Raw genomic sequence first — 17,710 nt, forward strand, 5'->3', positions numbered from 1 at the left:
ATTCTATTATCTCAAGCCTTGTAAGACCCTTGACTTGTAAAGTGATTAAGGATAGCGTTCAGTATCCCCCCCCCCCCCTCCGCAAGCCGGCTAATGGAGTGGAACTATGAGAGGCTTCCTAATCAGATCAGAACTCATTTCTTCACTCCACCCAGACAGGGTGAAAACCAAGGCTTGTCCAGCGGGCAGGAACAGGATGTACCTAGAGACTTGCTTCCCGGCTGAACAGCACAGCCCTGCCCAGTCAGGATAGAAAGGTAAACACTCCGTGCAAAGGAGACATAAGGACATCATTTCCAAAGTCAGTTCCGTTTATTAAATTGACTTCACAGACCAGAAATACAAAATAAAAGTAGAAATAGGCCCCAATTAGGAGCTCCAGGCCTGATTTCGCACGACCCACTCGTGCTGCAGCTGCAGCCGCTTGAACAAGGCAGGAAGCAGCTTCTTCCCCGCAGTCGGGAAGGTGACTTGGATCCTTCAATGCACTGTAGCAGACGGAACACACTCCTACCCAGTCTGTCCCCAGATCACAAGGAGCCATCCCTGCACAGCAGCAGAGGTTAGGTGTTCCCCTCGATGCCTCAGAGAAGTGGAAGCCACCAAGGGCAGTTGCTCAGATGGCACAGCATCCAAGGACTGTGGGATGAGTAGGAAGCCTGGAGACGCGACAGGGCAAGGACGGATCCTCCTCTACTCATCAGATCCCGAGGCAGAGTCCTCCGAGCTTGGTGGAGTACTGGCAAGTTCCTCTTCCTCAGAGTCCTGGAAAACCAAGTCTCTCAGGTAAAGAAGTAATGCCCAGCTACCTTCCCAGCCAGTTTTTGGTAAAGGTCCCTAATGCCCAGTTCCTCCCATGGCTCCGGCACTCATCGGAACTTCAGAAATCCACCTGTCCACTCTTAACTCACTCCTCATGTAGACCAACCCCACCCCGTCTCACGAGCCCCTGCACCCCACACTTCTGCCGCACCTCGCTCCGCCGCCTCTTCTTTTTGCTCTTGTTCTCTCCTGAAGAGCTCTCATCACTGGACACAAATTCTTTGCTCTTAAAGCTCTCACTTAGCTGCCGTGATGAAGACTTGGATGACGAGCCTCTAGAGGGCGTGGACTTTTTCTCCATCTTTGCTTTTACTTTCTTTTTCTTCTTAGACTTATCCCTATATTAGGAGAATGTGAACGAAGTCAGGCCATTAGCCTCTCCGTATTATCAGACAGGCCGCACTTCTCCCGGCTTGAAGGAGGACTCTTCCAGTACTGGCCACACTGATCTCACCAGAGGGCACAAAGGAAAGGGTCACACCTGAGTACCCCGGAAGAGCCAGGGTCACAGCCTGAAGCAACTCATACAAAACTTACCTGACACTTTTATTCTGTTTAAAAGGTCATATGGATTTTGAATTAAGCTTCATGAAAATACTTTTTTCTCAACTCTCCCATTATTTGTTTGAAGATAAAACTATCTAGAAAATTGGGTCTTATTTATGCCCTGGCCCCATACATCACCCATACTTGGCAATGACATAAGCACTACTCTACTGCCGTTGAAAACACATACAATTCTAACCTGGAAAAAGCAGTTACTGGGGCCATTTTGTCCCTAACACTCACCTTTTAGAAGATTCTCCTCTTCCTCCTTCATACTCCTTCATGGCTTTCTCGTACTCCCTCCTGGCGTCCTCAGCCTTGCGGTCCCACTCCTGTCAGACAGTCCTTCAGACCGAGGCCAGCACATCTGGACCCACAGCTGTTCCATGGGTGCATGCCCCACACCCCACAGCCCTTCTCACCACCCCTCCTGTCTGCGGCTACTCGCCTCTTTCTTCTCTTTGGACATTCCCTTCCAGATCTCGCCTGCCTTCTTGGAAAGATCGGTGATGCTGATGCCAGGATGGTCTGACTTGATCTTCTCCCGGCTGGCATTAAGCCACAACATGTATGCAGACATAGGTCTCTTGGGGGCATTTGGATCTTTACCCTTCTTCCCCTACGTGAGAAAGAACCCAAAGGCCGTCGGCCATCCACACGTCACAGTTACCCCAAGCTTCCCCAAGGAGACCATCTGGAGAGCGAGGAGATGCAGGAAGAACTAATTAACACTGGTGACAGAGAAACAGCTCTAAGGGCAAGACAGGCAACTTCTTCCTTCCCCAAGAATCCCCGGAGAGGCAGGATGACTTCCAATTCAGACTGTACTGAGAATCAGTGAATGGGTGCTCAGCGGAACGTCTGTATCATCGAGGGCCAGGGGATATAGCTAAGGGGTAGGCAAGAAGAGCGCAAGAGCTATGGACTCTGCCACCCATACACAGCATGGCTGTTGTGACTATTAGCAGCTAGGGGTACTTGTCCCAGGCCCACACAAGACTGGGCCCTGATATTCTAGCTTACACGGGAGAGGCACCCACAAGGCTCACCCCTCCTAAGGAGCTACATGCAGCTAGCATGCAGTTGCTAGAAGACGAGTTCTTTTTCTCAGCAGCACAGCACTGGTAAGGTCTCACCTGTGCTATCCAAGCAAGTCTAACTAAACTCACCAAATGCAAAGCAGAGGCAAGACATGAAAGTAAAAGATGGACTAGTTAAGGAGTTAACGGAGGGGAACAGAGGGAAATGGGGTATGAATAAAATCGCAGTACAGCAAATGTGTGTACAAGATTGTCAGAAAATATTAAAACTAGACAAACAAGAAACCCAGATCTTCTAGAAACAGAGTATCTCAGGACCAAAAAAGAAAGCCTAGAAGTTATCTGTCAAAGCCATTTGCCTACAAAGGCAGTACAACCAACAGGGCCTGCTGGGAGGGGACAGGAGAAAGGAAATAGAAAGTGGATACACACTCACATACACACACTCACACACACTCATACTCACACACACACTCACACACTCTCTCACAACCTACAGCTAGTCTATACCTCTGAAGACTTCTTGCGGCTCTTGCGATCCTTGGCCATCTTGGCCCTTTTGAGCTGTTTCCGCTTCTTCTCTTCTCGGTCACTGTCACCCTCGTTACTGGAGGAGCTGGCAGAGGCGTTGCTGTCAAACCTGCCAGAGTAAAGCTTAGACTCAGGAAAGGACCGCAGGATACAAATCTTTTGTTTTGCTTCAAGACAGGGTCTCTCTGTATAGCCCTGACTATCCTGGAACTGGGTCTGTAGACCAGGCTGGCCGCAAACTCACAGACAGGGCCTACTGGGAGTGGACTCTGTCTCTAAGTGCTAGGATTAAAGGCATGCGCCACCGCAGCCCAGCCAGAAGTAAGGAATCTAGACATCTGCCCAGAAAGGGCCAAGGGAATAAGTCCCAGGACAGTCTGCACCACTCATTGCCACCCCAGCTCCCTGCCTTTCATGAAGATGGCTTCACAGTCCTTCTCCAGACCCAGTACCACACAGGGTTACTCGTTGGTTCAATCAATGAAGAGCAAAACGCCTCAGTGGGCTCCTCTGCTCTAACCCTGGTGGGTTCTGCCCCACCTCTGTCCATCAGGTCACTGTCTCCTGTGGGCCTGCAGCACACCTAGGCTACTGCACCTCCCCCTTTGGTTTAAAGCACCTCAGTTTATACCACAACCTGTTCTGAGAAAGAGACAGCCCTGAAAGGGAGGAAACCAAGCTTCAACCGCAGCCAGTCCCTGCGCTTGACTCTCCTGTCCAATAAACCGCATTTCCTCTGCGCACGCAGCTGCAGATACCTGCCTCCTGCAGACAGGCTCCAGAGGTTCATCGGCATCTGTGCCTCAACCTTTGCAGCAAACCAGTGGGCTTCTGAAGGGCATTCACAGTTGGGTTTTGATTTTGCTGCCCAATCTTTTCAGATCAATAGTTCCTTTTATTTACTTGTTTGTTTTTTGCAAAGAGGGGGAATCATTCCAACTGCAGGGTCTGAGGGTAGCTCTGACCCATTAGAGCCCTGAACATATTATCTCAAGTTCCGAAAGGCAGTTGAGCAGAGACAACACTGTCCGCTGTGCTGTTCACCAAGAGGGGCTTCTGGGTATGAAGCTAACCACGTTCAGCCTACCTAGACCTTCTGAGGGACATGGAGCAAGCGTCCTAAGAATAGTATAGTTAGAAGCAAGAAAGACTCCTCACGGCTTCTAAGCAAACAGATGCAGTGGGACCTAAGGTTAACTACATCCCTGCACTCTCCAGTTACATGAACCAAGACAACCACCCAGCCCTGTGGAGCCAGTTCCAGTCCCTCCTGCACAAGACAATCAGGAGTCTTGACTGGCACACACGACTGTTATACGGTCACTTGCAGGCGAGGGCGCCCCGCATGCAGAAGCTCTAGCTCTCCTCCCCAGCCTCTTTCCATGTCTCTGGTTTTAAATCATGCTATGCACTAATAAATTCCTTGACACCTTGACAAATACTTTCATGTCTCACTTCATGGGAGGTCACTTTTCCATCTCGGAACACTAGCTAAGACAGGGACATGATACTCAGAAACCCTTAAATTTATAGGCCATAATCTCATTCCAGTGAGGTCCTATCAAAACTCACTCCTCTGCCACATCGTCTTCCTCTTCACCAGGGTTGAAGGACTCATCTAAGGGAGAACACAGACGGCATCACCTTCTACTCCAGTGGAGTCCCATCCTGCACCCAGACACCCAACCTAAACACAGGGTAGAACCTGACTGCCCAGGCCCCAGCACAGTGGCTAGCCCACCCCCGCACCCAGACACCCGGCCTAGGCACAGGGTAGAACCCGACTCCCCAGGCCATGGCACAGCGGCTAGCCCACCCCCGCACCCAGACACCCAACCTAAACACAGGGTAGAACCCGACTCCCCAGGCCATGGCACAGCGGCTAGCCCACCCCCGCACCCAGACACCCAACCTAAACACAGGGTAGAACCTGACTGCCCAGGCCCCGGCACAGCGGCTAGCCCACCCCCGCACCCAGACACCCGGCCTAGGCACAGGGTAGAACCCGACTCCCCAGGCCCCCGGCACAGCGGCTAGCCCACCCCCGCACCCAGACACCCGGCCTAGGCACAGGGTAGAACCTGACTGCCCAGGCCCCGGCACAGCGGCTAGCCCACCACCGCACCCAGACACCCAACCTAAACACAGGGTAGAACCTGACTGCCCAGGCCCCGGCACAGCGGCTAGCCCACCCCCGCACCCAGACACCCGGCCTAGGCACAGGGTAGAACCTGACTGCCCAGGCCCCGGCACAGCGGCTAGCCCACCCCCGCACCCAGACACCCGGCCTAGGCACAGGGTAGAACCTGACTGCCCAGGCCCCGGCACAGCGGCTAGCCCACCAGTTTCTTCTCCTGAGTCATCGCTGCTGTCGTTGGCATTCTCCTCCCGGATCTTGCCCTCCTCCTTCATCCTCTCCAAATAGGCATCATGCTGGTCTTCATCCGAGTCGGCATAGTCATCGTAGCTGGGGTTCATGCCCTAGCCGGGGAAGAGAGGAGACTCAGCCATCATATTTGAGCAGGAACTCCTGCGCACGCCACAAAGCCTTTCCCCACACCTGTGAAACCAGAGCGGCCACTCCCAGGAGCCCCTGAGCAGGAATGTCCACACAGCCAACATGCAGGGTCTACTAAACTGAGTGTATCCAAGCCCCTCCCTTTCCTGGCCCCACAAGGGCTCCTAAGAGGCTGCACAGACTGATCTAAGGCCATGCAGAGAGAACCTGCTCAGGAAGGGGAAGGAGCCACACGCACCTCTTTTTTCTATAAGGGTAAGAAGAGAAGAAAGAGTGAAAAAGAGGCCACCAAGTCTCTGCTCCTTTCTCCTCTACAGAAAGAACAGGAGAGAGGTGCGTCCTGCCCACAGATACCTCTTTGAGTCCTCTGTTTTTGATGTTGAGCTTTTTGGCATTCACAAAATCAAACAGCTTTCCATACTCCTCCCTGAGAGGGAAGACAAATGTCGTTACTAGATGGTTAGAACCAACTTAGGTAGACTAATGTTCTGATACCAACAGGTTAGGTGGAGGTGGAGCTCATGACCACACCAACCTGGCTGTCGGTAGGTTAGACACACCCTAAAGAGTTATGGGACAGAAGAGGCGTAGGTCTAGGTAGTTACCAATAGACCCACAGTGGGGCATTGTGGGAAGGGAGGTTTCCATCTTTTTTACTGGTCTGCGTTTCACCCTTTGTAGGGCTGTAATAAGGATTAAACACGAAGATGTTTGTAAAATGTTTTACTCACAGCTGAGTACTCAATAAACATTAGCTACTGTGTTCCTGGGCACGAAGCTCATTCCAGGAAAGGAAGAGATAATATTTCCACCATGGGAAAAGAGGAGAATGAGCTAACCAACAAACACAGCTTTTGTAATGTTTAAAAAAAACAAAAAACAAAAAACTTTTCTAAGGACAGAAAAAAATGATGAATACATTTCTAGAGTCTGAATACTTGAAAGACCAGATCTCAGAGAACCTGAAGAAATTTCATCTTAGCTAGAAAAGCCCAATCATGGGCCCAGAGAGGACCCAAGGCTAGTCTGAGCTTCGCAGTAGAGGTGGGATCAGGATCAGGACAGCAGAAGGAAACAGGAGATGTTACCTCTCAATGCTGCTGAAGGTGTACTGAGTGCCCTGCTTGGTCTCGATTTCAAAGTCGAAGGAGCGAGTGGTCGTGGTGCCTCGGGCGAAGTTGACAAAAGCGATCTCATCGAAGCGAATGTGTACAGGGGGCTTGTGCACATAGATGAAGCCCCGCTCCAGCGGGTACAGGAGTCCTGAGCTGGCCTTGTAGGAGCAGGTGATACACTGGGCTCCCGAATGCCTGATGGAGGATGGAAGGGGCCCGGTCAGCACTGACCACAGAAATAGCAACGTAACGTCCAGGCCACTACATTGCTTTGACAGAGGTACTGGCAATTACAAGAAGTGCACCTGGGCTTCTACTAGAGGGTGCCCATCACAGGAAAGGTTTTATTACTAAGGTGCAAAACATTTCCCACCCACCCCATCCCCAGTGGGTCAGGAATTCTGCTCCCATTCTTACCCTTGGAAGTTGCCTGGGACTGTGATTTTCCGATTTACAAGTGCTTTCATGACCCGGCTGACCATCTCATAGAGGGACCCTGACATGTTCTTGGTGAGCCGACCCTCAAAGCGCTTCTCCACTTCTTCCCTGTCAAGAAAGCGAGACGGGATCCTGAGGCAGGCCGGCTTTCTGCTTGGACAGCCGCAAGAAACAAGTTCAGTGAGACGCTTGCTTACTCGTTCATGTTGAGAGTCAAGGAGATGTCCTCATCCTTGGAGAAAAGGAGGATCAGGAAGTGGTACCGGGTTTGGCCCTGCTTGATGGGGGGATCCAGGCTGATCACAAAGAACATCTGCCTCTGATCCTTGTGGGGCAGCAGGAAGAGGCGGAGCACTGTAGTATAGGGGATCTTGTAGTCAAAGGTCTTGCCATGGAGGTGTAGAAAGGTAGGGTAGATCCGGATATCGTAACGGCCACGAGGTGTCAAACACTGCAGCTCCCGGAAGATGCAGATAGCATCTCCAGTGGCCTGGATCACATCTGCCTTTGACAGAACATTCTGGGCGAAGGCCTGCAAACACACACAGGCAATCAAACAGCCTCTACTCCCAGGCCAGCTAGCCGAATCCTACTCAGCAGTACCCAGCGGACCAACAAGCAGAAGCCTCACCTCTACAGGGTCCACACCATCTTCCTGGGTGGGAGGGACATAGAAGCGCACCTCCATGAGCGATACTTCGGCATCGTCATTCTGGTGGAATTCCAGGGTCACCTCATTCTTGCCTGTTGTACACTGGGACACATTGCTTAGGGGGATCTCAAAGACGGGCTGATCACCAATGTCAAAAGACAACAGCTGTCCTGTGAAGAAAGGGCTATTCAAGCTGCAAACTGCTCCCTGGGAGTCTGCAGAAGCATGCCCACCACCTCTGGGTTCCGTGAGGACAGAGGACCAGAGGAACTTCGTTCACGCCGTACTGCAAGCAGGCACAGTGCCTGCTACACTAGACACACTAGATAAATAATACAAGCTAGACACACACACTGGGATTAGAAATTAGGGCAAAGAGCTAAGTGAGGTATCATCCGAAGCCCTCACCCCACCTTCTCCCCAAACCCCTCAAGCTTCCTCACTCACCACCAAACTTCACCGTCCCCCAGTTCCAGCCCTTCACACACAGATCCTTCTCCATTAGCTCAAGGCGATAGTGAGTTTTGAAGAAATCAGAGAGTTTCTCGAACTCCTATAAATTGTAAGGAGAAAGTGAAATTCCAGTAAACCCTCTGGACCTTAACACAACTTAAAAGCCCTGAGATCTCTAGTTCAGAAAAAGTTCAGTAATATATCCTTTATTAGAAACCACTGCTAAAACTGTGCACAGGAACTTAGCACATCAACTCTGAAACTGTTGTAAAACAAATTTTACTTTGTTACGAGAGGCTGTTTCTGGGACCAGATGCCCTCAGCCACACTCTCAGAGACAGGGTTTATCTGTCTAACGGCCCTGGCTGTCCTGGACTCACCCTGTAGACCAGCCTGGAAAGCTGGGACTAAAGGCAAGTGTCACCACCGCCCAGCTGCTTAAAACACTGCTAGAGACATGATGGCTCATAGGTTCGATTCCCAGCACCCACATGGCGGTGGCTTGTGCACAACTGTTTGTAACTCCAATTCCAGGTGACCTAATGCCTTCTTCTGAGCTTTGAGGGCACAAGGCATGAGCATGGTGCACAGGCATACATGCAAGCAAAGCCTCATATACATAAAAATTAGCTTTAGTGTTTTTGTTCGTTTTGGTTTTTTTCAAGACAGGGTTTATCCATTTAGCCCTAGCTGTCCTGGAATTCGCTCTCCGACCAAGCTGGTCTCAATCCACCTGCCTCTGCCTCCACAGTGCTGGGATTAAAGGCATGCACCAACACTGCCCAGCAAAATAACTAATTTTTTAAAAAGATAAAAATATCCCAGGCTGGGAGAGGAGTAAAGGAACTTCCATTCCCAGATGTAGAAATCACCTGGCTGAGTGTTTAAACTGTGCAGGTGCTCTTTTGATGAAAGTGGATATTAAAACCAAGCAACCCAAAATGTTAAAACAAATCCCTACAGCACCATGCTCTAGACTCAAGATTCTGAACCAGGACAGAAGCAGCAAGTGAAGCCACTATTTATATTAAGATGTTAGATAAACCCAGAGTCCAGGCACAAAGAAATTCACAAAACATGGAACACTCGTTTTTGGTTCAATAGTCCCTGCTCTGAGGAGCCCATATGAGCAATGACATGATTATCAGAATACCAACTGTCTCTAGAAGACTAAAAACAAACAAGACAGGACAGTTTTTAAGAAAAGGAGAGGGTCACAGCAACAAGATCTCTCACCGATTCTCGAAAGCCGTCATACTTGTAGACGTGGCCATTCTTTGTGAGCAGTTTAAGTCCATGGCCCAGGGCTACCCGGCGCCAGATGCCTTCTGTTAACTCCCCGGCCTGGATATTGTCCACTTTACCGGTCTTGCTGTTCTTAAAGATGATACCCTGGCGGCTCAATCGTAGCCTCCCATCGTTCTGCCCAAAACACAAACCCGGATTCAGAACAGGATGCAGTGTGTACCAGGTTGACTTGACCCCTCACTGGTGTGGTGTCGCAGGCTGAACAGATTCATCAATGGAAAAGCAACAAGTAGTGCAATCAAGTCAAGAGACACAAGAGACATGGAATCGAGACTGCAAGCTTGACCATGGCATCCAGAGCCCTGTAAGGATCCCAGTTTCCTGGTTCTTAACACAGGGGTTCAAGACAGAACGGCACGTGCAAGCTCTTCAAACTCAGGGTCACAAACAACTCTTAAGACTGTGCTGCTGCTCTGCTTGAGGAAACACCAGATACACTATTGCCAAAACAGTAGTCAAGAGTTAAGCTTTTGCCAGCGGACACAAACTCTTCCCAATCTCTCTGCCTTTAATAAAAGCCCAGGCAATTCTCACCATGGACCCTTTCACCTCCTGGAAGATGTCGTTGAACTCCAGTGTCTCTGCCATAGTCACCTGCCCGTGGTGGCCTGAGCACAGAGCCCTAGGCTGCACCAGAGAAGACGAACCCTCTTCTGGGAGCTGGGCCCCACTTCCTGGGTAGATGTGAAGATGTTCAGCAGGGTGGGAATCTAAATTCGGGAAGGAGATTGATAAACAAGTAAAGGCGCCACCTTACTCCGCACACCCATGGGGAGCTGTGCCTGGATTGGATAGTCTCAAGTTCTCCATTGCTTGGGGACCTTACAGCGTTCCCGAGGCCAAGGCCCAGGACCCTAGGTGCAGAACCAGGCCTGTCGTGGCGCTCACACCCCACCGACACCCTCTCGGGACGTTCCACCGAAGGCACGGCATCAATCGGCGGAACCCCGCGACCAGCGCGGAGAGGACACCTCCGCTGTGCCCAGGGGGCAGAGTCCGGATCCCAGCGATTCCCACCACCCCGAGGCCCCCTGGACCCATGCTGCTCCCCCTCCTTGGAACATGGATTCGCCCACTGCCGGCGAATTTGAACGCGGAACGACCCATCTCGAGCGTCCCGCGGGGGAGCGGGACCCGTGCACACCCGGGACCTCGGGATCGCGACCACCCACCTCTTGGAGCTGCAGCCTCGCGACGGCACCGCCCGGGCGGTGGGCGCAGGGGACGCGGGGGAGGAGGCAGGGACGCGGGGGAGGGGGCCGCCGGGGAAGCTTTTTCCCGCGTGCGCGGTCCCGCGTCCCGCCACCGGAAGTCGCGCACCGACCATAGAGAGGAAGACGTGGCTAGAAGGACGCCCGCCGAGCCGACCAATGGGACGGCACCTAGAGCGTCAGTCCTCCGTCCCCTTCTGCAATCAAAGCGATTCTTAGCTAGGAGATGGGAGCTCCGCTCAGAAAGTTACAAGCCGCTCTGCAAAGCGTAGATTCCGAGGAAAAGTTATGCAGTTTTATCAGGTTTTCAGGTTTGTTTGTGCGTTTGACTCGTTCACGTCCCTCCCTCCTGTAAAATGGTCTAGGAAGGAGTCTGTTGAACCAGAAAAATACAGAGCTGTGGCCAGGAATGACGCCCCCACTAGCTGCAAAGGGAATGCAGTAGTCGGTGACTGCTTGCTTTCCTGCTGTACCCTGGCAAGTGCATCAGATCCTCTCTGAGATGAGTTCACCTTCCATCGCCAACACCATCCCATCCATATCCCTAATTTGTGGGTTCTCCGGAAGAGCCTGGCAGATGGCCGCATTAAGTTCAAGTGCTGGTGTCAGATTTACCTTTGAGCTAGAACTTACTTGAAACCACATCAGTCTGAGTTGGCAGAACCCGAATGGCCTCACATAGCATCAGGGTGCATCTTGCAAAATCTGAAGCCGGGTCTGAAAGAGGTGCTAGAGTTTCTCTCAACTTTCCCCATTTTACAGAAGAGAAAAGTGAGGCCTACAAAAGAATCCTAGAACTCAGAATCCTTAACATCAGCCTTTCATCGTAACCATAAGGGTCCAACCTTTAGAGGAATTGCAAGAACGTGTCCTGCATAAAGACAGAATATTTAAACTCCCGGTTTTCCCGACAACCACTGCACTGACTTGCTAACTCAGTCCTGGGATATGAGACAGTCAAAATGCATTCTTGGCTTCTAGAACTTGTGCTTTTAACCTCTGGGTTAAATACTGCTATTGTTAGCACTATTTAGCTAATTCAAACTGGGTTTAAGACATGTCATGAGAACCTGTTGTTAACGCAGCACAGTTCCAGGATTTGAGGAAACTGTGGAAGATGGCTAAAATAGCCCCCAAGCTTTCAGGAGCAAGTACCCTAACAAAAGATCCAAATAACCTGGGGGCAAAAAAAGAAATCTGGCAATTTCTGTACAACCAGAAAGTTTCAACCACCCCTGCCAACTGGAGTTGGAAATTAAGTGACTTTCCGCTTTGCAGTGGTACAAACCTGTTATCACAACACTCTGGAGACTGAGGCAGGGGGATTGTGAGTGTGGAACATAAACAAGTTTGAGACCAGCTCGGGAACATAATGAGATTCTGGAGGGCAAAGAGGAGGGGATATGTGACTCTTCCTCTCGGGAGACCCAAGAACCCTTTCTCCCCATCTGTGCTATTAGCTAGAAATGGGCAGACACAGCAGTGGAGTCCTTGGCTCAGGCAGATCAGCTAACTCAGGAATGGACCCTTCCAAGGGGCTTTGGAGAACACAGAGGAGCTGGTGAGCTGTGTGGTGGACACACCGCATAAGAGAACTGAATGGAAGCAGTAGACAGAGTGCAGATAAAACCCGAGTCCCAGAGGGCTCTAGCCAGCTGCATCCCAGGCAATCTGGAGCCCGGGATTGGAGACCCCACCCCTGCTGTGACATCACAGGGGAGTGGAGCAAAGAAGACGAATAAAAAGGTGGTCCGCCCTGGTCCTAGACGGTTGGCAGCCGCCAGAGGGTCAAGAGGCGAGAGAGACCGCAGTTGCCTGGCTTACAGGATCCATTCCTCAAGTCCCACTAAGCGACCCACTCCAGGCCTTGGTCTCCCTGTCCTGAGGTCATCTCCTTGGGCTGCCATCTACGGCCGGCCATTCTGAGTGACTGTGAGCACTCTCTCAATATGAACTGTATATCAGACTTCTTCACCTACGAGACTACCAAGTCGGTGGTTGTGAAGAGCTGGACCATTGGGATCATCAACCGAGCCGTCCAGCTGCTGATCATCTCCTACTTTGTGGGGTGAGTCCATGGTCCTTCAGGTCCCGGGATAGGAGAGCTACCCGATGTCCTTCCATCCCTCTCCCAAGACTGCTCTGCAGCTTCCAGAGCTTCTCCTCGGGACTGGCCTCTGCCACTCCCATCCAGTCCCATCTTCAGGTGGATTATTTTACCCGGTAATTCTTCCAGGGCTAGAAAATCAGTCTAGACACACACTCCAAGGATAGGTGCATTCCCTAGGCATTTAAGGACCCACACGGTCCTTCCCAAAAAGGGGGGGGGGGGCGGTGAGGGGACAGAGCCCTCCGCACACTTTTCCGTTCCCCTTAGTCTTTGAAGTCTCAGATACAGGAGCACAGGAAGGAGGCACTGGGACCAGGGAAATGGGCTGATGTTTTTTGGGAAAAGAACCGGCTGGGGAGGAAAGGAGAGCTCTGGGCTTCATATAGAGTTGGGGATTCTCCCTACCATGGATTAGATGGTGAGAAGTTAAAAAAGGCAAGAACCCCTTGCTCTTGGAGAGCAGGACAAAGGAGGAAAGTGACCCTCACAGTAGAGAGAGGCACAGGCACAGATACATTCACGGAAAGAGTTTGCTAAAGACAAAGGTACCTTTCCTGACTTAGTGTGGGGCTCTTCCCTCAAGAATGCAGAAATGATATCTATTGTTAAAAAGCATAAAATCTCCCCTCTACCTGACTCTGTGCAGTAAGACTCGTGCTAGGGGTTGCTCAAAGGTCAGCAAGATACACACACGCACGCACACACACAACACACGCGCGCACACACACACACACACACACACACACACACAAAGGGGCCTGAGCAAACAATGGCTGGGAGGAAAACACAGGTCTGTCCTTCTTGCGGTCAGTACTACACCCTGGTCGGCACCAGGAAATGCAGGCAGAAACCTCAAGGGTTTTCTTTCCTGGCTTTCGGGTCTGTGGTCACTTGCTGTTCCTTGAGACAATGAGTCTGTCTATGAAAGACAGAAAGCCACTGACTAGGTCATGAGTTAATTCAGGCAAATCAAAGAGTACATCCTGTGTGCCTGTGGGCTGGAGCTGAAAGGTCTGAGCAATGTGGAGAGGTTGGATGAGTGGAGAGACGGGCAGATGTGGCTGTCCTTTAAAAGTGATTTTTGCTTTATGGATTTGATGAAAGCCAGTAGACCTTGGTATTCCCGTGTATAACAGGGCTATATAGCCTTGTGAGGACATTAGAAAGAATCCAAGCTATGGAGTTGAAACTCCTTTCCTATATTGTTTTGTGAAAGATGTAGAGAAATGTTCCGTATCCCTGTCTCCAAAGTTTGGCTCGAAATTGGTTCCTTTTTTGGTTGCCTGGTTTGTTTGGTTTTGTTTTTTTAAGACACAGTCTCATGTATTCCAGACTGTCCTTAAATTTACTACATAGGTGAAGATGACCTTGAATTACAAGTGTGGGCCACCACATCCTTATATGATGCTGGAGGGTTGAACCCAGCACTCTCCCAACCGAGCTACATCCTGAGCCTCAGAGTCAGTCCTGAAGCCTTCTGTGCTCACACATGTATTCAGCGCCTTAATTGTTGATAGTCACAGGCTGCTGTATTGGTCCAAATGAGTACAAAAGCTGTTTCAGCGCATTCCTAACCTGGTCCGGCTCTCCTGGCTCCAGGCAGGGCATTGATGGACGACAGAGACAGCCGTCTCCTGGACTAGCCTAGCCCCCTCAGCCCTGCACTGCCCTTGGCTGCCCCTCATCGGGATCAGATTGACTTCTCCAGTGTTGGGGGCTGGAGTCCAGCCTGCTCAGGGGAGCAGGAGAGAGGCTCTTTGGCGTCTTGATATGCAACCCCATCCATCTGCCAGCCTGACAGCTCCCCGTGGACCCGTGCCCTGCAGTTACATCAGCACGCTTGGCAGCCCAGCCCCCCAGCCCAAGCTGTTTATAGGGGCCCAGACACCATGTGACTTCATGAATCCATTGTGATTAATTTAGCAAAAAGGCATCAAGTATCTCTCCGTGCCAGGCATCGGGCACTGAGGGTAGAGCCATGGACAGGAGCAGACAGGGTCTTTATCCCGTCCACATCACACCCATGAATGTGGCAAGAAGTGGCTATTCACGCAGTGATCCCCACAGACAAATGCAAAGTGTGAACCGTGTCCGAAATATGCACAACACCAGAAGCGCTGCCACCGTCGAGGCACTTGGCTTCATCCGGAACCCGAGGGGAGTTTTCTGGAAATGCCACAACCAGCCCAGGTTCTGAAGGATGGGTTGGAGCAGCCAGATGAGCAGAAGGAAGAAGTCCCGAGGCAGAAAGAACCCACCTCTGTGGAGGGAAAGGGCCTAGTCTGGGGGAGGAGGGAAAGGAGTCTATGGGAGTAGAGGCTAGTGTGTAGGAAGACCCCTGGAAGCACAGAGGTCAGACCTGGCGTCCCACAGAAGCCTGTGTTTTCACAGGACAGTAGAGTGAGAAAGAAGTTACCCTGTCAGCCTATGTATGACTGAGACTGGGGAAGAGTCCTAGGGTGAGATCTGAGCCTCCTGGTGCGCCAAGGATTAACAGGAGTAGATGCGGCTGAGCGAGAGCCTGAAGGAGAGTCAGCACTCCCTAGACTCAATAGAACTTGAAAGGGTTTTATTTATTTATTTTTTGCATTTCATGTTATTCGTTTTGTGAGGTAGTGGAGCATAGACATGTGTACAGGTCAGAGAACAACAGAGTTGCGGGGCTTTCCTCTCTCTCTTTCCACCACAGGGACACGGACTTGATAAGGACTTTATCCAAGGGGCCAAATTGCTCCTGTCCCTTGAAAGTATATTTAATGACTGCTATGGTGTTCGCACTCACTAGTTCCTCAGTGTTTCCCCTGTAACTTCCTGCCAGGGAGACAGGACACACAGCATCACCTAAGAAGTGTGCAACATGAGCCAAGCATTCATCTTACACACTCACAGCAACACACCACCTAATCATCTGCCAGCTGGGCTTGACACACTTTGTCCTTCACCCGCCCTAAGTGTGCCAGAGGCTGGGGATACCATGCTGCTGGCACCCAAGGCTCCTTTGTTTGGTTTGGGACAAGGTTTCTCTGTGTAATAGCCCTAGCTGTCCTAAAACTACTTCTTATAGACCAGGCTGGCCTCGAACTCACAGAGATCCACCTGCCTCTGCCTCCTGAGTGCTGGGATTAAAGGTGTGCTCCACCTTGGCCACCCAAGGCTCCTTGTCAACACACTAGGTGACACACTTGGAAGATCAGTTGGAATCCCTCATCTTCTAGATACAAGGGGAATGACACCCATTGTTGCCTGCTTTCTTCTTATGCCACAGCCTCAGGATGAAGGGACTTCATGGCTTGACATCCCTGCTTTGATACCACCTTGACACAGACCTGTGAGTCTCAGTCCACAAGGTCTAGGAAAGGGGTGTAAGGGTACCTCCTGTCAGGGACAAGAGGTGACACATGCTAGGTGCCTCTCCGAGACAGTGACTCAGTAGTGTTATGTGTGATAACTATTACTGCTCCTCGACTCCCTGATGTGCCTCCGTCTTTCTCTCTACCCAGCTCACACCTTCCTAAAATGACCCCTCTCCTCTGACACACACAACTGCACACATTTCACACCCACTCCCTGGCCTCCTCCTCCTCCTTGCCTCCCTGGGGGCAGATGGGAGGGGTTTGGGATGCTGCTTGGGCCTCTTTCCTGCACTTCCCACCTGCCAAGGAGCTGCCACCACCTTCCGCTCTATAAATAATGAACCAGAAATGCAAGGGGAAAAAAAAAGAAATCAAGAGCAGCCGAGTAAATGCCAAGAATCAGAGGCTTAGTCCTGCTGCATCTCCTGAGCCCTGGCCTCTAGAGACAGCCTCAGCCCCTCTGTGCTGGAAATGAAGCAACCCCTCACCTCCCATTGCTAGCTACCCTGATGATGTTCTCAGCCCCATGGGGTCGCTGAAATTCTTCCATTTGTTAACTCAGAGAGAATTCTAATGCGGCCTCTCCTCCCTACTGGGCATACAGGGAGTCTTAAAGGAAGAGGAGGAGGAAGAGATTGGTTAATTGTTTCTCCACCCCAAGCCCCTTCCTCCTGAGACTTTCCTGAGTTAGGGGATGCTTTGCTATCAGTGAAGCAGGGATCCTACTTGAGATATAGCTGGAGACCCTACAGTGGTGTGCTTGGGAATGGTCCAGAGCAGACTCCAGTTTGGAACCCACTTCCCAGCTACGTGACTTTGGGCAAGTCAGCAACCCATCTGTATCTGTTTCCCAATTGTCACACAATGGTCATGTCCAGCCGTCTCACAAAGGCTTTATGGACTAGGTCCATGTAGCGTCATAGTCTTGGTGTATGATATGACACTCTGAATGCTCTTTGCATCTACAAATGTGCCTTGGCTTTAAGGATGGGGTACTGGCCTCAGAGAACCATTTCCTTAGCTCAGCACCCAGAAGCATGTCAGTCCTGTGACAAGGCTCCCCGGAGTTCCAGAAGTCCGTGTGGACTGTGCCTTACTCTCTGATAAGTGTTCAGCAGCAGCCAGTATCTTAGCTGAGTTAGAGAGTCAGGCCCCCAGACCTCATTCCCCGTCCTTCCAGAGGGCACAAGGCCATGAGCTAATGGTGCTCTCTTTCGGATAACTTCCTTGGATCCTGTAACAAGATGCTGCCTGCCTTCGTCTCCGTTAGAACATAACACGGTGAATGAGACCTTAATGAAATTCCTCCCCTTCAAAAAAAAAAAAAGGAAACTATGGAAAGATCAGTAACGCAGACAGCACTGCAGAATTCTCTAAAGGTGTGGTGCTCAGAAGAGCATTTTACAAGCATGTGGATAACGCTTAATGGTGCATTAATCAACTTACCGGCTGCTACACAGCAGCCACAATAAAGCAGGTAACAGGTTCAAAGCCATTTGGCAGAGCTGCAACTCCACCCTCTTGCTCTCATGCAAGAAAGCATTCAGAATCCAAGAGGATGCTGCTACAAAAAAAAAGCAGAGAAGTATAAAGAGATAGTTATGCAAATCAGC

General features: G+C 51.0%; 2 protein-coding genes across 2 annotated transcripts in view; one reads left to right on the plus strand and one right to left on the minus strand.

Annotated features, from left to right (window-relative positions):
• Positions 1 to 293: 293 nt before the first annotated feature.
• LOC121439131 (FACT complex subunit SSRP1) lies at positions 294 to 10,735 on the minus strand. Its single transcript, XM_041639637.1, has 16 exons — positions 10,596 to 10,735; positions 9,958 to 10,133; positions 9,352 to 9,537; positions 8,110 to 8,215; positions 7,642 to 7,832; positions 7,208 to 7,542; positions 6,990 to 7,118; positions 6,546 to 6,767; positions 5,812 to 5,884; positions 5,282 to 5,420; positions 4,512 to 4,557; positions 2,919 to 3,048; positions 1,817 to 1,987; positions 1,612 to 1,700; positions 974 to 1,160; positions 294 to 765 (listed from the first exon to the last, which is right to left on the minus strand). The coding sequence occupies exons 2-16, from the start codon at positions 10,009 to 10,011 to the stop codon at positions 694 to 696; spliced, it is 2,130 nt and encodes a 709-aa protein (XP_041495571.1). The 5' UTR covers positions 10,012 to 10,133; positions 10,596 to 10,735; the 3' UTR covers positions 294 to 693.
• Positions 10,736 to 12,583: 1,848 nt separating this feature from the next.
• The window catches only part of LOC121439123 (P2X purinoceptor 3-like), a 33,708-nt gene continuing 28,581 nt past the window's right edge, over positions 12,584 to 17,710 (plus strand). The window contains exon 1 of the mRNA XM_041639629.1: positions 12,584 to 12,702. Within this exon, the coding sequence (XP_041495563.1) occupies positions 12,584 to 12,702 (119 nt within the window). The remainder of the gene's footprint in view (positions 12,703 to 17,710) is intronic.

Source organism: Microtus oregoni, unplaced genomic scaffold, assembly GCF_018167655.1.
Source record: "Microtus oregoni isolate MIOR12 unplaced genomic scaffold, Mior012 000060F_004, whole genome shotgun sequence".
Classification (NCBI taxonomy): Eukaryota; Metazoa; Chordata; class Mammalia; order Rodentia; family Cricetidae; genus Microtus; species Microtus oregoni.